An 18,785-nucleotide genomic window follows, 5' to 3' on the forward strand; every position below is an offset into this window, starting at 1 on the left:
CATCTTTATGTTTCTGAAACTTGCCATGACAGTCTTTAGTTTTGGAATTCTGTTTCTTGGTAAAGTTTCGATTATAATAATTAGTCTCCTGAGCTTTCAGTGAACATATACTAAGTTTGAAAAGAATTCACTCTCACCTTATTCAATAACATTTTTTATCATAATTTCCTCATCTTTAATATTTAAGGGTTAGCTGTGTTTTTCGTTTTTTAAACGTGTTCATTTGGAATGGAATAAACGTTTCCAATGTTGATTCTTAAACCAGAAACAAAAGTATGAAGTGAAACATATTGCAGAAGAAAATAAATTAACTTGTCTGACAAGTATGTGAACGTGATCAGTGAGAATGTCGAAATAAGTCCAGGCTTTAGAAATATAAATTTAGCAATTACGGCCGATGACCTCCTACTAGACTTGAATGTGTCATATTTGCATTTCCCATCATTCCCTCTGTACCAGTCGTTCTTTGGTCCGCCGTCTTCTCATCTCCAAAATATCCAACGGTTAACAATCCTTAAAGTGAAGATACGAGCAAGGCATAGCTCGAGGGCTCGTGCGCTACGTGGATTCCAAGAATGGTTTCGATTGTACACACGCTTGAGAAATGGAGCGAAAACTCGTCACTATGCGGATATCAGATGAAATCAATTACCTAAATTAGATTTATATTTATTAGGAATTTGTTAAACATCTAGGTCAGTTGGCAGTCGTCAACATTTACATTTCCGTTAATGAATATCCACAGCCTAAAAATCTAATGATTCATGTGCGAAATGTTTAAACAATAGCAGTTTCAAGTATTCTTCATTACTGGTTTCAGGAAAAGAAATCTATCAAAATAATGAAAATTGAAGTACATATTGTTCAGTTTTTGTTGAACATACTCTTGGCTTCTGCCACACGTTGTTTAAATGAGAGTTTGACTTCTGGGAAACATTGTTTAGACCAGTGGTTAAGTTCTGCCACACATTGTTTATATGGGAGTTTGACTTCTGCCACACATTGTTTAGATTAGTGGTTGACTTCTGCCACACATTGTTTAAATGACAGTTTGACTTCTGGGACACATTGTTTAGATTAGTGGTTGACTTCTGCCACACATTGTTTAAATGACAGTTTGACTTCTGGGACACATTGTTTAGATTAGTGGTTGACTTCTGCCACACATTGTTTAAATGGCAGTTTGACTTCTGGGACACATTGTTTAGATCAGTGGTTGACTTCTGCCACACATTGTTTAAATGGCAGTTTGACTTCTGGGACACATTGTTTAGATTAGTGGTTGACTTCTGCCACACATTGTTTAAATGACAGTTTGACTTCTGGGACACATTGTTTAGATTAGTGGTTGACTTCTGCCACACATTGTTTAAATGACAGTTTGACTTCTGGGACACATTGTTTAGATCAGTGGTTGACTTCTGCCACACATTGTTTAAATGGCAGTTTGACTTCTGGGACACATTGTTTAGATCAGTGGTTGACTTCTGCCACACATTGTTTAAATGACAGTTTGACTTCTGGGACACATTGTTTAGATCAGTGGTTGACTTCTGCCACACATTGTTTAAATGGCAGTTTGACTTCTGGGACGCATTGTTTAGATCAGTGGTTGACTTCTGCCACACATTGTTTAAATGACAGTTTGACTTCTGGGACACATTGTTTAGATTAGTGGTTGACTTCTGCCACACATTGTTTAAATGACAGTTTGACTTCTGGGACACATTGTTTAGATTAGTGGTTGACTTCTGCCACACATTGTTTAAATGACAGCTTGACTTCTGGGACACATTGTTTAGATTAGTGGTTGACTTCTGCCACACATTGTTTAAATGACAGTTTGACTTCTGGGACACATTGTTTAGATTAGTGGTTGACTTCTGCCACACATTGTTTAAATGACAGTTTGACTTCTGGGACACATTGTTTAGATTAGTGGTTGACTTCTGCCACACATTGTTTAAATGACAGTTTGACTTCTGGGACACATTGTTTAGATTAGTGGTTGACTTCTGCCACACATTGTTTAAATGACAGTTTGACTTCTGGGACACATTGTTTAGATCAGTGGTTGACTTCTGCCACACATTGTTTAAATGACAGTTTGACTTCTGGGACACGTTGTTTAGATTAGTGGTTATCATTGTGTAAATGATAGTTTGATGTTTCGAATGTACTGTAGTGCTTAAATTATGGATTGCTTTTGGGACGATTTATTTTCAGGATTATGTAGTTTCTGGAATGTAATGTATTTTTTAAATTAGCATCCGATTTCTGGAAAACATTATATTACTTAAACCTGGAATTAAATTCTGGACTCCTAATCCGAAGGTCGCGGGTTTCAATTGCCGTCACACCAAACATGCTCGCAATTTCAGCCGTATGGGCTTTATAAAGTTATGGTCAATCCCACTATTTGTTGGTAAAAGAATAGTTCAAGAGTTGTCGGTGATGACTAGTTGCCTTCCCTCTGGTCTTACACTGCAAAATTAGGGACGGCTAGCGCAGATAGCACTCGTGTAGCTTTGCGCGAAATTCAAACCAAACCTTTGTAACGTATTTTTTAAAGGAGAACTGGAGTCTGGAGCAGATATTTTTTTTATGACGGATTTATCTCTAAAATTTGTATTACCTGCTTTGTTTAATACAAGTATATAACAGTAGTTCAGCGTTAAGTCTGGGGGCTTTTGGTGCCAGACAATTTGTGTTTTAATACCTATTGTGGGCAGAACGCAGATAGCCTATTGTGACGCAACACGAACAACAAATTATAAATATATTTCCGTGACTCAGGAAATTATTTCAATTTTTTTAAAGTCACTTGTAAGTTATTTGTATCAAGGACTAAACCCATTCATGAGTTACTTGTATCAAGGACTAAACCCATTCGTGAGTTACTCGTATCAAAGAATACACCCATTCGTGAGTTATTTGTATCAAGGACTACATCCATAAATGAATTATTTGATTTTCTCACGTTAGATTTCCTAGTTTATTATCTGTGGAATTTAAAGTTTGACATCATGTTAAGAGACACTAAATCCAGAAGAAAAATATTCTTAGCCTATCCTGTTAACAGACACCTAATACAATAGAAAGGTCCTGTTAACAAATGCTCAACACAAATGAAAATCGTTGTTAATCTGTATTGTTAACAGAGAACCAAAACAATAGAAATATATTCTTATTGTATCCTATTAACAAAACAATGAATCCCAAACAATATATTCCTAGTATATTCTGGTAACATACAGCTAATCCAATATAAAGATATTTAGCTCATTCTGTTAACTGATAATAAATACAATTGAAAGGTATTATTAACCTATCCTATTAATCTAACGTTTTTACAGACACCAGATCCAAAGGAAAGGCATTTCTTGTTTGTCCTGTTAACAAACAACCAATCGAATAAAAAGGGATCCATAAGTTATCCTACTAACAGACGCCCAATACAAAATAACCCATGGTCTTAACAAACCAATGAAAGAGGTGTGCATAATCTTCTCTATTAATAGACACCCAGTTGATATGAAGATAATAAAATGTAATATAGATATGTCGCTTAGTAACGTGAGACGTAAGAAACATATGTTACCTTTAAATTTCAGATGTAACAGACACACAGTCAGTGTAAGGTGAGACTAAAACAGTACACATTAACTAAACACTAAATACACACATTATGGGAGGCCCAGTAACATAAGATACAACCTACTTACATAGCCTTGTAACATGAGATGTAACATACCTATGTCATCAAGTAACCTAAAATGTAACATGCCTAGAAATGTAACATGTACGTGTTTACATGATCTTGTAACGTGAGATGTAGTAAGCTTGCGTAACCCAGTGAGGTATGACACGATTACGGGACATAGTAACATGAGACGTAGCATATTTACGTCATCTAGTAACGTGAGACGTAGTAAGATTACGTAACCTAGTAACGTAAGATGCTGTAAGCTCACGAATTCTAGTCGTTTTTTTGTTTTTTTAGTTTTTTTGCTATCGGATATTTGCGCAAAGCCAATTAAGGGCTATTTGCACAAACCATTCTAAATTTTAAACTGATATACAAGAGAAAAGGTAAATATTTAGCAACAACCACCGCCAACTTTTAGGTTCTCTTGTCTGGCCAAGAAAGAAGGATTTGACCGTCACTTCTATAACGCACCTACGACGTTGACCACTGGACCACGTTCGTTTAGAACTGTATGAAACGTAACGTGCTTATATTACATAGCAAAGTGGAGTATAAAAAGCATATTGGAACATCACGAGAAAGGCGCTCGATTCGTAATCTAAGGGTCGGGGGTTGGAATCCCCGTCGCACCAAACATGCTTGCCCTTTCAGCCGTGGGGGCGTTATAACTTAACGGTCAATTCCACTATTCGTTGGTAAAAGAGTAGCCCAAGAGTTGGCGGTGGATGGTGACGACTAGCTGCCTTCCCTCTAGTCTGACACTGCTAAATTAGGGATGGCTAGCGCAGATAGCCCACGTGTAGCTTTGCGCGAAATTCAAGTTATAAACAAACATCACGATAAAAGGTGAAATACAAAATGAGTACGCTGCCTAGTAACACGAGATGTAACATGCCTGTGTTACAAAGTTTGTCCGTAGGGCTCTCTAATGAAATTTTACCAAAAAGTACTATTTTTTATTCGACATATTGTAATGAAAACATTATCTCAAACCTTGAAAATTTTTTCACATTTTTTTCGTAATCAAATCATATAGAAATATTTTGCCGCACACTTACTAGTGCTGCCATCTACTGCATTGTTCGGAGTTATCAGCGTATTTAAGAAAATACTTGTTACGTACTTGGTTTTATACAAAATCCAAATTGTGTACTCACCGACCGTGGGGTGGTCTTGGATAGAATCTACTCTCGGCAACAGACAACTCTTTCATTGAAGATTGGTCATCTGTGCTGTTGTTACCTCCACGTTCGAAGTTAGTGGATGGTAAAGTGGGATCCTTCTTAACAGAGAAAATACCGTTATCCTGAATAATGCCAGTCTCTTCCTGAGTAGCTGGGATTTTTATACTCTCAGGAAACCTTGGATCTTCCTCAAAGTAAGATATGTTTACTCTCCTGGTAACAGGAGGTTCCGTGGAGAGAACCCCTGCATCCTCGTCATCAGGAGTTTCTTTTGCAAAGCTTAAAGGGGCAGCATGTTCCGGAATAACAGGGTTCTGTGAAATGGATGATTTATCTCTGTTTTCAACATCAACAGAGTCTTTAATATCTGACGGATTGTCCGTAAAACCAGATACATTTCTAACGGTCGAAGTTTGTCTACTTTCGCAGACAACAGTGGCGTTTCCCGCTAAGCTCACTGCACAAACACAAAGTACCAAAGTTATATGTTTCATACGTTTATACGAATTCACTGCCCGACCTTTACGAAATATCATTTTCTTAGCTTTTTACCCTCTCCTGAAATACTCCCTTATTTCAATGCCTCTGTATGTTCGACACGCACCTAGCCAACTGTATTTCTGTTCCACAGCATCAGAGTGCCTCGAGCTGCAAGTGCTGGGATCTTAACATCATTATCCAAACCTGGTTACTCTCCCATAATAAATGCATCGCTTATTCCACCAGCAACATCAACAGATCGTAATTATCTGATTGCCACTTTCTGACTTACCTCTGTATTGCCAACTGGATGTTATGCCTGAAGGCTCTTTAAAGGAAATTTAGAATAACAAAGAACATCAGATCTATACTGCACACGGGTAAAATCAGGATTTAAAGATCTAGTTTATTTATATTACTTCAAAGCCGACCAATCACAGCAGAGTGTTGTGTCGAAACACGTTTTTACCTAGTCACGGTTGATAACAATGAAGTTTGATAAGCCTTGTCCTATATTTTTAATTTCCTAATTTACAAACAACAGTAAAAGTTTTTAATATTTTCCACAAGTTTCTTTATTCATAGAGCAAATAAATCTTTTGGTGTATTATCACGTGACGTTAAATAGTGCTTACACATTCGCCATCAAGTCTAGATTAATCACCAAACTGAAAAATGTATTATGTCACACACACATTCACATTTATTTCAAACCAATAACTAGATAAATATTGGTTGTTTTTTAACAGTAATGTAAGGTTTTTTAAGTTTGCTTTGCTTTTTTTTTGTTATTACTTAAATAAACAAACAAGTTCTTGAACCTTCATCGTTCCAGTTTTCTCAACTGCTCGAGAATTTTTGGTTTTAAGTTACAGATGTTTCAGGTTAACTTGAAGTTGAAGAATCACATTTCACGTCGCTTCTGAACTACTTAACTCAGAGAAGTTCATTTCCAATTATAATATTTACGTCAAGGCTAGTTCTTCGTGTATGTTACTACTTCACTTATAAGAAATGACCACTTCGGTACTGTTTGACATCTGGTTAAACATGAAATTAAAGTATTGAATAATTTACTTTTAAAAGAAGCCCAAACAAAAATAGCTCTAACTGTGTTCGATATACACGTTTAGTGTTCATTGCACGTGCGTAAGGTTCATCACCAATAACCGGAACTACTTTATTAAACTTGCCAGTATCTACTCCAGTTTTTTTGTATTCTCTCGCGTCCTGAATTCTACGTATCCTTATAAAATCAATGCCGCCTTAGTAGGCACTGTTTGTTCTGTTTCTAATTTATTCTACTCTCGATAAAGAACAAAACTGGTATTATTTTATCTAATCATCACCTGTGATGAAACCATGAGCATTCTATAATCATTATAGAACAGCTACCACAATATCATAGACGTAATTGTGTGGAGCTGATAACTTCAGTTCTCGAAATAAGAACTGAACAATCTATTTGTTTATCCTTACCTTACCTTATTTGTGTCACTGACTTCTCAGTAATGAAGTTACACAACAGATAAAGGGTTTTATTAGCCCATGACTTTATACAAATATTTAACAGCTGTAGCAAAAGCGTTTATTTTTGTCTTTAAACAGGGCCATTTAAGTTAGCATGTTGTTAGTTGCTGCTAAGCCTAATACTTGTCGATTTTACATTGAATGTCAACAACAGTTAATTGATAAATACACATCATACAACACAGAATAACTTTTCACCCCTATTGTTTGTTTTTGTTGTAATTTATTTCAGGATTTTTTGTTTGTTTGTTTGTTTGAATTTCGCGCAAAGCTATACGAGGGCTACCTGCGCTAGCTGTCCCTAATTTAGCAGTGTAAGGCTAGAGAAAAGGCGACTAGTCATCACCACCCACTGCCAACTCTTGGGCTACTCTTTTACCAACGAATAGTGCGATTGGCCGTACATTATAACGCCACCACGGCTGAAAGGGCGAGCATGTTTGGTGTGCGGGGATTTGTACCCGCGACCCACGGATCACGAGTCGAGTGCCGTAACCATTAAGCCATGCCGGACCATTTCAGGACTTTTGCGCAAAGCTACACAGAGCTCTATCTGCGCATGATCGTCTTTTTATTTTTGAACTGAAAGATTAACGCCCACTGCCAACTCTCGGACTACTCATGTTTGATGGAATTTTAGGATTTGACCGTCACCTCTGCCACGAGCCCACAGATTCACTCTCTATTGTTTATGTATGCCGACGTGTTCTCCCACCCTCTTTAATAAATGTACGTTAAAACATAAAGAGATAGCATTATTACAGCCTCACTAATATGTTTCGCACTAGAGAGGAGATTTAGAACTGAACTCCCCCTCTGACCCTTGACTCTACCCCAATATTTTTTTCTTTTAAATAAAGTCCCATCCCATATGCCTAACTGTTTGTTATTTGGATTACACGTTTCATGTTTTGTTTCGTTTTGCGAAACATGAAAGCAATGCCTTTATTTTGCTATTTTTAACATAATACTTTCAGCTTACCATCACAAAAATCAAAACAATCGTTTGTGTTTCTTGAGTTTAAAACCATAACTATCTGTGTTAACTTTAATAATAAAAACAGCCTTGGTCCGAGAGTGTTGAAATTTAACATTCCTTTTCTTGAATCGAATCCCTGTCACAACAAACATGCTCGTGGGGCATTATAATGTAACTGTCAATCCCACTATTCGTTGGTATAAAAGTAGCCCATTAGTGCTAAGTTAGGGACAGCTAGCGCCGACAGATCTCGTGCAGCTTGGCGCAATAATTTAAAACAAATTTCTTGTCTAGAATGACTTTCAAATGAAACGTAGCTTGCCTTACGTGTAATTAACTTTTAAACACACCCAGTGTTCGAATCACCACCACTCGGGTTATAAGAGTCTGATTAACAGCAGTCATACTTGTCCAAACTTTTAGCGTGGTTTGGTTGTTGCTACTTAGAGTGCCAACATGAGTAATATCACGAAGTCTAGTCTGCAGAAAGACTATTCAAGCTGCAACAAATTTAAATCGACTTGTCACGTTTCTTCTCAAATCTCCGAAAGTCGAGCAGGAAATAATGTGTTGAAATTCCAAAATAGGTGTAATATCCTTTAGGATATTTCGTTTTATACTTCTTAAAAGTTCGAAGTGGAAGAATATGGTGTTATCCCTCCCTCCACATATCTACTTTTTTATATTTCTAAAACTGTTTATTTGTTTGAAACTAATCACAAAGCAACACGAAGAGTTATCTGTGCTCTGCCCATCACGGGTTTCGAAACTCGGATTCTAACTTTGTAAGTCCAAATATACTGCTGTGCCACTTGGGGATATATCTAAAATGTGAGCAAAAAGATTTCATGGGTGAGAAATCGTAGCAGCTCTCTGTGAAAATATTAAAAGATTGGTGTTTGTAACGCAAAGATATGAAACCCTATAACCAGAGCGCTTACGAAAGATAGGCCTTTCTAATTGAGGGATAAACAGGAAAGATGTCCGTGGAAAAGAGTTTGATGGAGGAACGGTTTTTCAGTTTTGGGAAATCCAAATGTCGATCAAGAAGCAAATAATATACGGTTTGTTTGTTTGTTGTTGTTGTTTTTCTGGGGGGGGGTTGTATTGAAATCAACAGGAAGTTACGTCTTGAAAGCAATAGATTTGTTTCTTTACTATTAAGTACAAAAGCTATATAGTAGGCTATCTTCCTATCACGGGTATTGAAACCTAAGAAACAAACAGAGCAGTGTTTTACATATTATCACGTGACGTAGTCAGATTTCAAAGGTTCAATATTAACTTTACCCATATTACAAACACCAACTTTACGCATATTACCAACACCAACTTTACCCATATTACCAACACCAACTTTACCCATATTACAAACACCAACTTTATCCATATTACAAACACCAACTTTACCTATATTACAAACACCAACTTTACCCATATTACAAACACCAACATTAAAGAACGATGACCAAAGTTTCATTTCTTTCTGAATACAAACAAATGATAATTAAAATGTCTATTTTCACTATTAATTCTACTTCCTACCGCTAGGGGCTCAGCGGGAAGTCTCTGGATTTATAACGCTAAAATTCGGTTTTGATACACGTGTTAGGCATGGCACAAATAGTCAGCTCATTGTGTAGCTTTGTGCTTAAAACATTGAGAAGTCGTAATCACGTCAAAGTTTATAAAGGAAATTCGATCACCAGGTTTAATATTTATCTGGTTTTTAACAAATTTGATTATTTAACGTTTGTAACAGTTTCAGGTTTAGATTTTATCACTAGCAATAAAATAGTAACATTCGTCTCGAAAGATAGAAGACAAAGTTTTAGAAAACAAATCTAACACTTTATCCTGGTTTTGACAGACCAGAAGAAGGCAAAACCCGATAAAAACAAATCTCTGGTTGATCGGTGATGTCGGGGTTGAATATGGCGTTTATTTTTGTCGTGGTGTTTAAGCTGGATTTTATTTTCTTATTTATTCAAACAGAATACTTGAAACGTATTTAATTAGTTAACTTAAACTGTTTGTCAGCAACTGTACTGCAAAATGTATTGTGGCCAATGTTAAGATAGAGCCCCAAATTTTAGTGTTATAAGCCCTTAAGCCTTACCACTGAGTGGCAGAAGCAGCACCCCAAAACCCCCAGCAACTTAGACACGTTTCGTTGTTTGTATAATGTGCCTCTTTAACTTTATCACGTGGCAGACAACTTTTAAACCGCACAGAGTGAAGTTTTAGAGATTTTCTAGTTTTAACTAACTATTTGTTTATTTGTTTTTGAACTAGAGGGAAAGCAGTTAGTCGTCACCACCCACCGCCAACTCTTAGGCTACTTTTTTTTACCATCGAATAGTGGGATTGACCGTAACTGTATAACGCCCCATCGGCTGAAAGGGCGAGCATGAGTTGTGTGACGGGAATTTAAACCCGCGACCCTCAGATTACGAGTCGAGTGGCTTTAACCACCTGGCCATGCTGAGCCCGTCTTAATTAAAGACTTCTGGTGAAAAGTTGTGGTAAAAACTGCGGTCCGAATAAAAGTTTCACTATTTAATTAGTTAATATTTCACATGTAAACGTTAACTTCAAATTTATAGAAATAACACAAAATATGAACAAAGAATGGATTTGTTTCTGTTTGAGTGCAAAACCACACGATGAACTATTCGCAATGTGTTTACCGTATGGGTCGTACCATAAATTTTAGACTTAAGACCCGAAGTCGCCGCTGAACCATAGGGGGACTAAAGATAAAAATGAATCGTTTTTGTTTGAACGAAAAGCTGCACAAAGAACTATTCTCACTGCGGGGATCGAATCATAAATCTTAGTTTTAAGCCACGAAGCCTAACTGTGGGAATAAGAAATAAAGATAAGCTATTATTATTATTATTATTATATGAAATCACGAGTAACTAATTATAGTAAAATAATTAGTAATATTATTGATTTTTATCTTCGAAGTATGTTTGTGTCTGTTCTAATAATGTTCAAAGTGCATCCGAATCGCTAATATACATCCGAAGATCATAAAATTTGTTAAATCAAATTATGAAAATTGTAACAAGTGTGGTTTCTTTCCTTCTGTTTCCTTTTTTTTGGTTGTTACTGCAAAAGGAAGATTGAAAATAAAAATATCCACATTTTTCTTTTATAACAAAGAAAACCGGTTCAGTTCATTCATCCACAAATGTTATTAAAAATAGGTTACAGAAAAAAACAAGTTTAAGTCTCTATAATTAACACACGCCCTCAGCGTGCTTTTGAAGTCTCACTCAATTTCGACATCTTGAATCTGCTCTGTCAACTCTTTAGACTTTTTAGTAGAAATTTATGAAAATAATTTTTTAAAATAAATTAACAAACAAGAATTATTAAAACCGGACAATAAAGTTTACTGAAGTTCCCAATTTTTACAAATGTACCATAGAACTAAGCTCGATCTGTTGGAGTATTATGCGAGTGGGATTTATTGTTAATAGTGATCTATATCTTTGTTCGTATGTTTGTAGTTTATTCACAAATCAACACGATGGTTTGTTTGTTTTTTGAATTTCGCGCAAAGCTACTCGAGGGCTATCTGCGCTAGACGTCCCTAATTTAGCAGTGTAAGACTGGAGGGAAGGCAACTAGTCATCACCAACCACCGCCAACTCTTGGGCTACTCTTTTATCAATGAATAGTGGGATTGAACGTCACATTATAACGTTCACACGGTTGAAAGGGAGAGCATGTTTGGTGCGACGGGGATTCGAACCCGCGACCCTCGGATTACGAGTCGAACGCCTTAACCCATCTGGCCATGCCAGGCCGTCAACACAATGGACTATCTGTAATACGATATCGGTTTCTAGAGCTCTGTGTCCGATGACATGTCGGTGTGCCACAGGAGAGACGGGAGCGATCCAATCATTAATGTATTACAAAACAAAACACAACATATGATGCAATAAGAACCGTGGAATAAGTTGGACCTGGAACAACATTTCTTCTATAATAGCTCAAAAAATAGTTTTCTAAATACTTCATTGTTTGACGTTTCGTAAACTTTATCCCCTCCAGAGGTTAAACAGTAACTATTAGGCCCTATGACATTAAAAATCTGCTACTGATACATGTAGTGGGCAGAGTATAGGTGACCGTAGATAAAGTCTCAAATAGTTATTGGTTGGCTAAAAAACATCTGTTTCAAATTAGACAAATAGACGATATTAAGTCAGTCAGGTTAGAGTGAATGGTTGTGGGTCCAAGGTTCGCGTTCCTTTCCCTAAATATCGCACTTTATACTTTGGAGCCTTAGGTGAAATGTAAAAGGGACCATCCAATCACACTGTTAGATTACAGTAACTCAACAAGTGGCGGTGGATGATGTAAAATAATTACTTTTCTCTCAGCCCGGCACGGCCAGGTGGTTAAGGCACTCGACTCGTAATCCGAGGGTTGCGGGTTCGAATCTCTGCCACACCAAACATGCTCGCCCTTTCAGCCATGGGGCATTATAATGTTACGGTCAATCTCACTATTCATTGGTAAAAAGAGTAGCCCAAGAGTTGCCGGTGGGTGGTGATGACTAGCTTTACGCGAAATTCAAAAAACAAAAAAATCTTTCTCCTAACTTATCAGCTGAACACTAAGGACGATTAGTGCAGATAGCCTTTTGTGCAGCTTTGCAAGAAATTTCTGAGAAGTTTAAACCAATTTCCAGCCCGGTATGGCCAGATGATTAGAGTGCTCGACTCGCCATCTGTGGCTCGCGGATTCGTATCCCCGTCCTACCAAACATGTCCGTCCTTTCAGCCGTGTGGGCGTTATAATTTTTATGATCAATCCCACTATTTTTCTGTAAAAAAACCCTAGAGTTGGCTAGCGGTGGGTGGTGATGGCTCGCTCCCTTCCTTATGAATTTCGCGTAAAGTTACACGACGAGTACAGAGATGCCAACAATTTCAAATGACTGAGCATAATGATGTAGACAGAGCCCGTACAGATATCGTACAACCAGTTTTAAATCATTCATTTCTCTGGATCCATCTGTGGCTAAACTGTGAACACTGTTAGTAAGTATGCTTGAAATCATTTTGTCATCTTCACAACCCAACATTTGTACAATGGCTGTAGTTTTGGTTCTAACACAACCATATTTTTTCGTTATATCAGAGTCTGGGAACATTTTTCTGAATAGATGTCCTGCATGATCGGCTACAGCTAGGGGTAAATTATGAGCAATGACGAATTGCGTGAACATCACTTCTGCATTTATGGTTTCATATTCTGAATTCTCACTCATAAATGTCGTTATCTGCATCGTTTTTGTCTTGGCCTCAGCCTTTTGTTGGTGAGATGCCGATTTTGTATGTCTGGAACAATCGTTTATCCCGTCATGCACCACAGAAAAATTGATGCGACAAACTGTACAAAACGAATGACTGTCACTGACTTTTGATGCAATGACCGGATATTTTGCGCTATACTCTTTCCTAAATTTTTGATTCACAGTTTTAGTCCTTTTAGATTTGCCAGAAACAAGATAATCTGGTGAACAAGGCCTCTTTTTTCCATCTTGTGAACGATCGCATTGGTATTTCTATGCCGCTTAGAAAACGAGAAATACCCATCTACGCGAGCGCTGATTGGCTGAAAAGCTCTGATGACGTAACTATGGATTCTCCCACGTACCCAGTATGGAGAAGCACTGCACTCAAACTATTGGTAGACATCGGAGATACAAATATTTTTTATTATTTCAAGCACAAACATGATTATCGCAAGTAGCCATTTGGACTATGTCTTTTATTTATTATCAAAATTTATTTGTATCTCACTAGAAATTTTCTTTTCACCCCTTTCAAGCCCTGGGGGAACAATTTATCACTTTATTGTATAGGCCTATGTAATATATAATAATTTGGGAGTTGCAACAAGTCGTAATATTTGTCTGTATGAGCGTATAGTCATAATGTATTCACCAAAATCGTAATGGTTGGCATCTCTGAGAGTATCTGCGCTAGCTGTCCTTAACTTAGGTGTGAAAGTTCAAAATTAAGGACCACTACTAATTACTTAAATATCATTAAACGAAAATTCTAAAATAAAAAAGAAACTAAAGTAAATAAAAAAGTATGTACTATTAATTTATTTTCCGAAAATTACGTAGAGGTCGTTAAAGTAGGAATGTTAACAAAATTGCCAATTTCCTGTCTATTTCTACAACGACTTGTGTGTATTATATTTATTACATATTACTGGGAGATATACCAGTTTATCCTTTTTTGTTTATCCTTAAATACAAAACTCTATAATGGGTTTTTCAAATAATAGGCGAAAGGTAGCAGCGTCAGTTCGCTTGTACTATCAGACACCTCGTCACCGTCAGTCACAGAATTTGGTAATTTAACTAATGAAACTACTGCACATAGTGACTGGTACAGAACCAGGACATCGTTTCTATATGGTGATTAGTATAGAAACAGGACAACGTCACGAACCAGATGACAAATATACTAACTGGTTCTATACAGTGTTTACTACACTGAAAATACAGAATAACGCTATTCTAAGGCACTATAGTTGATGAAAATGTCACATTTTGAACACTATAATAAAGATTCTGGAAGTTGAAACTTCAGGATGGTAGCATATCCTGATTACTGAATTTTAGGACAACAGAACATCCTAAATAAAAAGTTATAGTACAATATAACATCCTAAATACCAAGTTATAGTACAATATAAGATCCTTAGTAACAAGTTATAGTACAATATAACATCCTAAATACCAAGTTATAGTACAATATAACATCCTAAATACCAAGTTATAGTACAATATAACATCCTAAATAACAAGTTATAGTACAATATAACATCCTTAATAACAAGTTATAGTACAATATAACATCCTTAATAACAAGTTATAGTACAATATAACATCCTAAATAACAAGTTATAGTACAATATAACATCCTAAATAACAAGTTATAGTACAATATAACATCCTAAATAACAAGTTATAGTACAATATAACATCCTAAATAACAAGTAAGTTATAGTACAATATAACATCCTAAATAACAAGTTATAGTACAATATAACATCCTAAATAACAAGTTATAGTAAAATATAACATCCTTAATAACAAGTTATAGTACAATATAACAATAACAAGTTATAACATCCTAAATAACAAGTTATAGTACAATATAACATCCCAAATAACAAGTTATAGTACAATATAACATCCTAAATAACAAGTTATAGTACAATATAACATCCTTAATAACAAGTTATAGTACAATATAACATCCTAAATAACAAGTTATAGTACAATATAACATCCTTAATACCAAGTTATAGTACAATATAACATCCTAAATACCAAGTTATAGTACAATATAACATCCTTAATAACAAGTTATAGTACAATGTAACATCCTAAATAACAAGTTATAGTACAATGTAACATCCTAAATAACAAGTTATAGTACAATATAACATCCTTAATAACAAGTTATAGTACAATATAACATCCTTAATAACAAGTTACAGTACAATATAACATCCTTAATAACAAGTTACAGTACAATATAACATCCTTAATAACAAGTTATAGTACAATATAACATCCTTAATAACAAGTTATAGTACAATGTAACATCCTAAATAACAAGTTATAGTACAATATAACATCCTTAATACCAAGTTATAGTACAATATAACATCCTAAATACCAAGTTATAGTACAATATAACATCCTTAATAACAAGTTACAGTACAATATAACATCCTTAATAACAAGTTATAGTACAATATAACATCCTTAATACCAAGTTATAGTACAATATAACATCCTAAATAACAAGTTATAGTACAATGTAACATCCTAAATAACAAGTTATAGTACAATATAACATCCTTAATAACAAGTTACAGTACAATATAACATCCTAAATACCAAGTTATAGTACAATATAACATCCTTAATAACAAGTTATAGTACAATGTAACATCCTAAATAACAAGTTATAGTACAATATAACATCCTAAATAACAAGTTATAGTACAATATAACATCCTTAATAACAAGTTATAGTACAATATAACATCCTTAATAACAAGTTATAGTACAATATAACATCCTTAATAACAAGTTACAAGTACAATATAACATCCTTAATAACAAGTTATAGTACAATATAACATCCTTAATAACAAGTTATGGTACAATGTAACATCCTAAATAACAAGTTATGGTACAATATAACATCCTTAATACCAAGTTATAGTACAATATAACATCCTAAATACCAAGTTATAGTACAATATAACAGCCTTAATAACAAGTTATAGTACAATGTAACATCCTAAATAACAAGTTATAGTACAATATAACATCCTTAATACCAAGTTATAGTACAATATAACATCCTAAATACCAAGTTATAGTACAATATAACATCCTTAATAACAAGTTACAGTACAATATAACATCCTTAATAACAAGTTATAGTACAATATAACATCCTTAATAACAAGTTATAGTACAATGTAACATCCTAAATAACAAGTTATAGTACAATATAACATCCTTAATACCAAGTTATAGTACAATATAACATCCTAAATACCAAGTTATAGTACAATATAACATCCTTAATAACAAGTTATAGTACAATATAACATCCTTAATAACAAGTTATAGTACAATATAACATTCTAAATAACAAGTTATAGTACAATATAACATCCTAAATAACAAATTATAGTACAATATAACATCCTAAATAACAAGTTATAGTACAATATAACATCCTAAATACCAAGTTATAGTACAATATAACATCCTTAATAACAAGTTATAGTACAATATAACATCCTAAATAACAAGTTATAGTACAATATAACATCCTAAATAACAAGTTATAGTACAATATAACATCCTTAATAACAAATTATAGTACAATATAACATCCTAAATAACAAGTTATAGTACAATATAACATCCTTAATAACAAATTATAGTACAATATAACATACTAAATACCAAGTTATAGTACAATATAACATCCTTAATAACAAGTTATAGTACAATATAACATCCTAAATACCAAGTTATAGTACAATATAACATCCTAAATAACAAGTTATAGTACAATATAACATCCTTAATAACAAGTTATAGTACAATATAACATCCTTAATAACAAGTTATAGTACAATATAACATCCTTAATAACAAGTTATAGTACAATATAACATCCTAAATAACAAGTTATAGTACAATATAACATCCTAAATAACAAGTTATAGTACAATGTAACATCCTAAATAGTAAGTTATAGTACAATGTAACATCCTAAATAACAAGTTATAGTACAATATAACATCCTAAATAACAAGTTATAGTAAAATATAACATCCTAAATACCAAGTTATAGTACAATATAACATCCTTAATAACAAGTTATAGTACAATATAACATCCTAAATAACAAGTTATAGTACAATATAACATCCTAAATAGCAAGTTATAGTACAATATAACATTCTAAATAACAAGTTATAGTACAATATAACATCCTAAATAACTAAATAACAAGTTATAGTACAATATAACATCCTAAATAACAAATTATAGTACAATATAAATCCTAAATCAAATTATAGTACAATATAACATCCTAAATAACAAGTTATAGTACAATATAACATCCTAAATAACAAATTATAGTACAATATAACATCCTAAATAACAAATTATAGTACAATATAACATCCTTAATAACAAGTTATAGTACAATATAACATTCTAAATAACAAGTTATAGTTAACTGGACAAAGATACTAATGGATTGGTACACAAATTGGACAAAGATGCTATAGGACAAATCCAGTAACTGGACAAAGATACTAAATAATTGGTATACAAATTGGACAAAGATACTATAGGACAAATCCACAAACTGGACAAAGATACTAATGGATTGGTATACAAATTGGACAAAGATGCTATAGGAAAAATCCACAAACTGGACAAAGATACTAATGGATTGGTGCACAAATTGGACAAAGATGCTATAGAACAAATTCACAAACTGGACAAAGATACTAATGGATTGGTACACAAATTGGACAAAGATGCTATAGGAAAAATCCACAAACTGGACAAAGATACTAATGGATTGGTGCACAAATCGGACAAAGATACTATAGGACAAATCCACAAACTGGACAAAGATACTAATGGATTGGTGCACAAATTGAACAAAGATGCTATAGGACAAATCCACAAACTGGACAAAGATAGTAATGGATTGGTACACAAATTGGACAAAGATGCTATACGACAAATCCACAAACTGGACAAAGATACTAATGGATTGGTACACAACTTGGACAAAGATGCTATAGGACAAATCCAGTAACTGGACAAAGATACTAAAGAATTGGTATACAAATTGGACAAAGATACTATAGGACAAATCCACAAACTGGACAAAGATACTAATGGATTGGTATACAAATTGGACAAAGATGCTATAGGACAAATCCACAAACTGGACAAAGATACTAATGGATTGGTGCCCAAATTGAACAAAGATGCTATAGGACAAATCCACAAACTGGACAAAGATACTAATGGATTGGTACACAAATTGGACAAAGATGCTATAGGACAAATCCACAAACTGGACAAAGATACTAATGGATTGGTGCACAAATTGGACAAAGATGCTATAGGACAAATCCACAAACTGGACAAAGATACCAATGGATTGGTACACAAATTGGACAAAGATGCTATAGGACAAATCCAGTAACTGGACAAAGATACTAATGAATTGGTATACAAATTGGACAAAGATGATATAGGACAAGTCTATAAACTAAACGAAAATAC

The 18,785-nt window shown here is 34.4% G+C and overlaps 1 protein-coding gene across 2 annotated transcripts in view; it reads right to left on the reverse strand.

The window, feature by feature from the left end:
- Positions 1–18,785, reverse strand: part of LOC143246675 (peroxidase-like) — a 100,779-nt gene that overhangs the window by 72,713 nt on the left and 9,281 nt on the right. The window contains exon 1 of one of the 2 annotated variants that reach the window (XM_076493749.1): positions 4,867–5,737. The exons of the other annotated variant lie outside the window; for it this stretch is intronic. Within the exon in view, the coding sequence (XP_076349864.1) occupies positions 4,867–5,429 (563 nt within the window). The 5' untranslated portion in view covers positions 5,430–5,737. Of the gene's footprint in view, positions 1–4,866; positions 5,738–18,785 lie in introns of those variants that run through there. 2 annotated transcript variants of the gene reach the window in all.

The sequence above is a fragment of the Tachypleus tridentatus genome, chromosome 3, assembly GCF_004210375.1.
Source record: "Tachypleus tridentatus isolate NWPU-2018 chromosome 3, ASM421037v1, whole genome shotgun sequence".
Taxonomy (NCBI): Eukaryota; Metazoa; Arthropoda; class Merostomata; order Xiphosura; family Limulidae; genus Tachypleus; species Tachypleus tridentatus.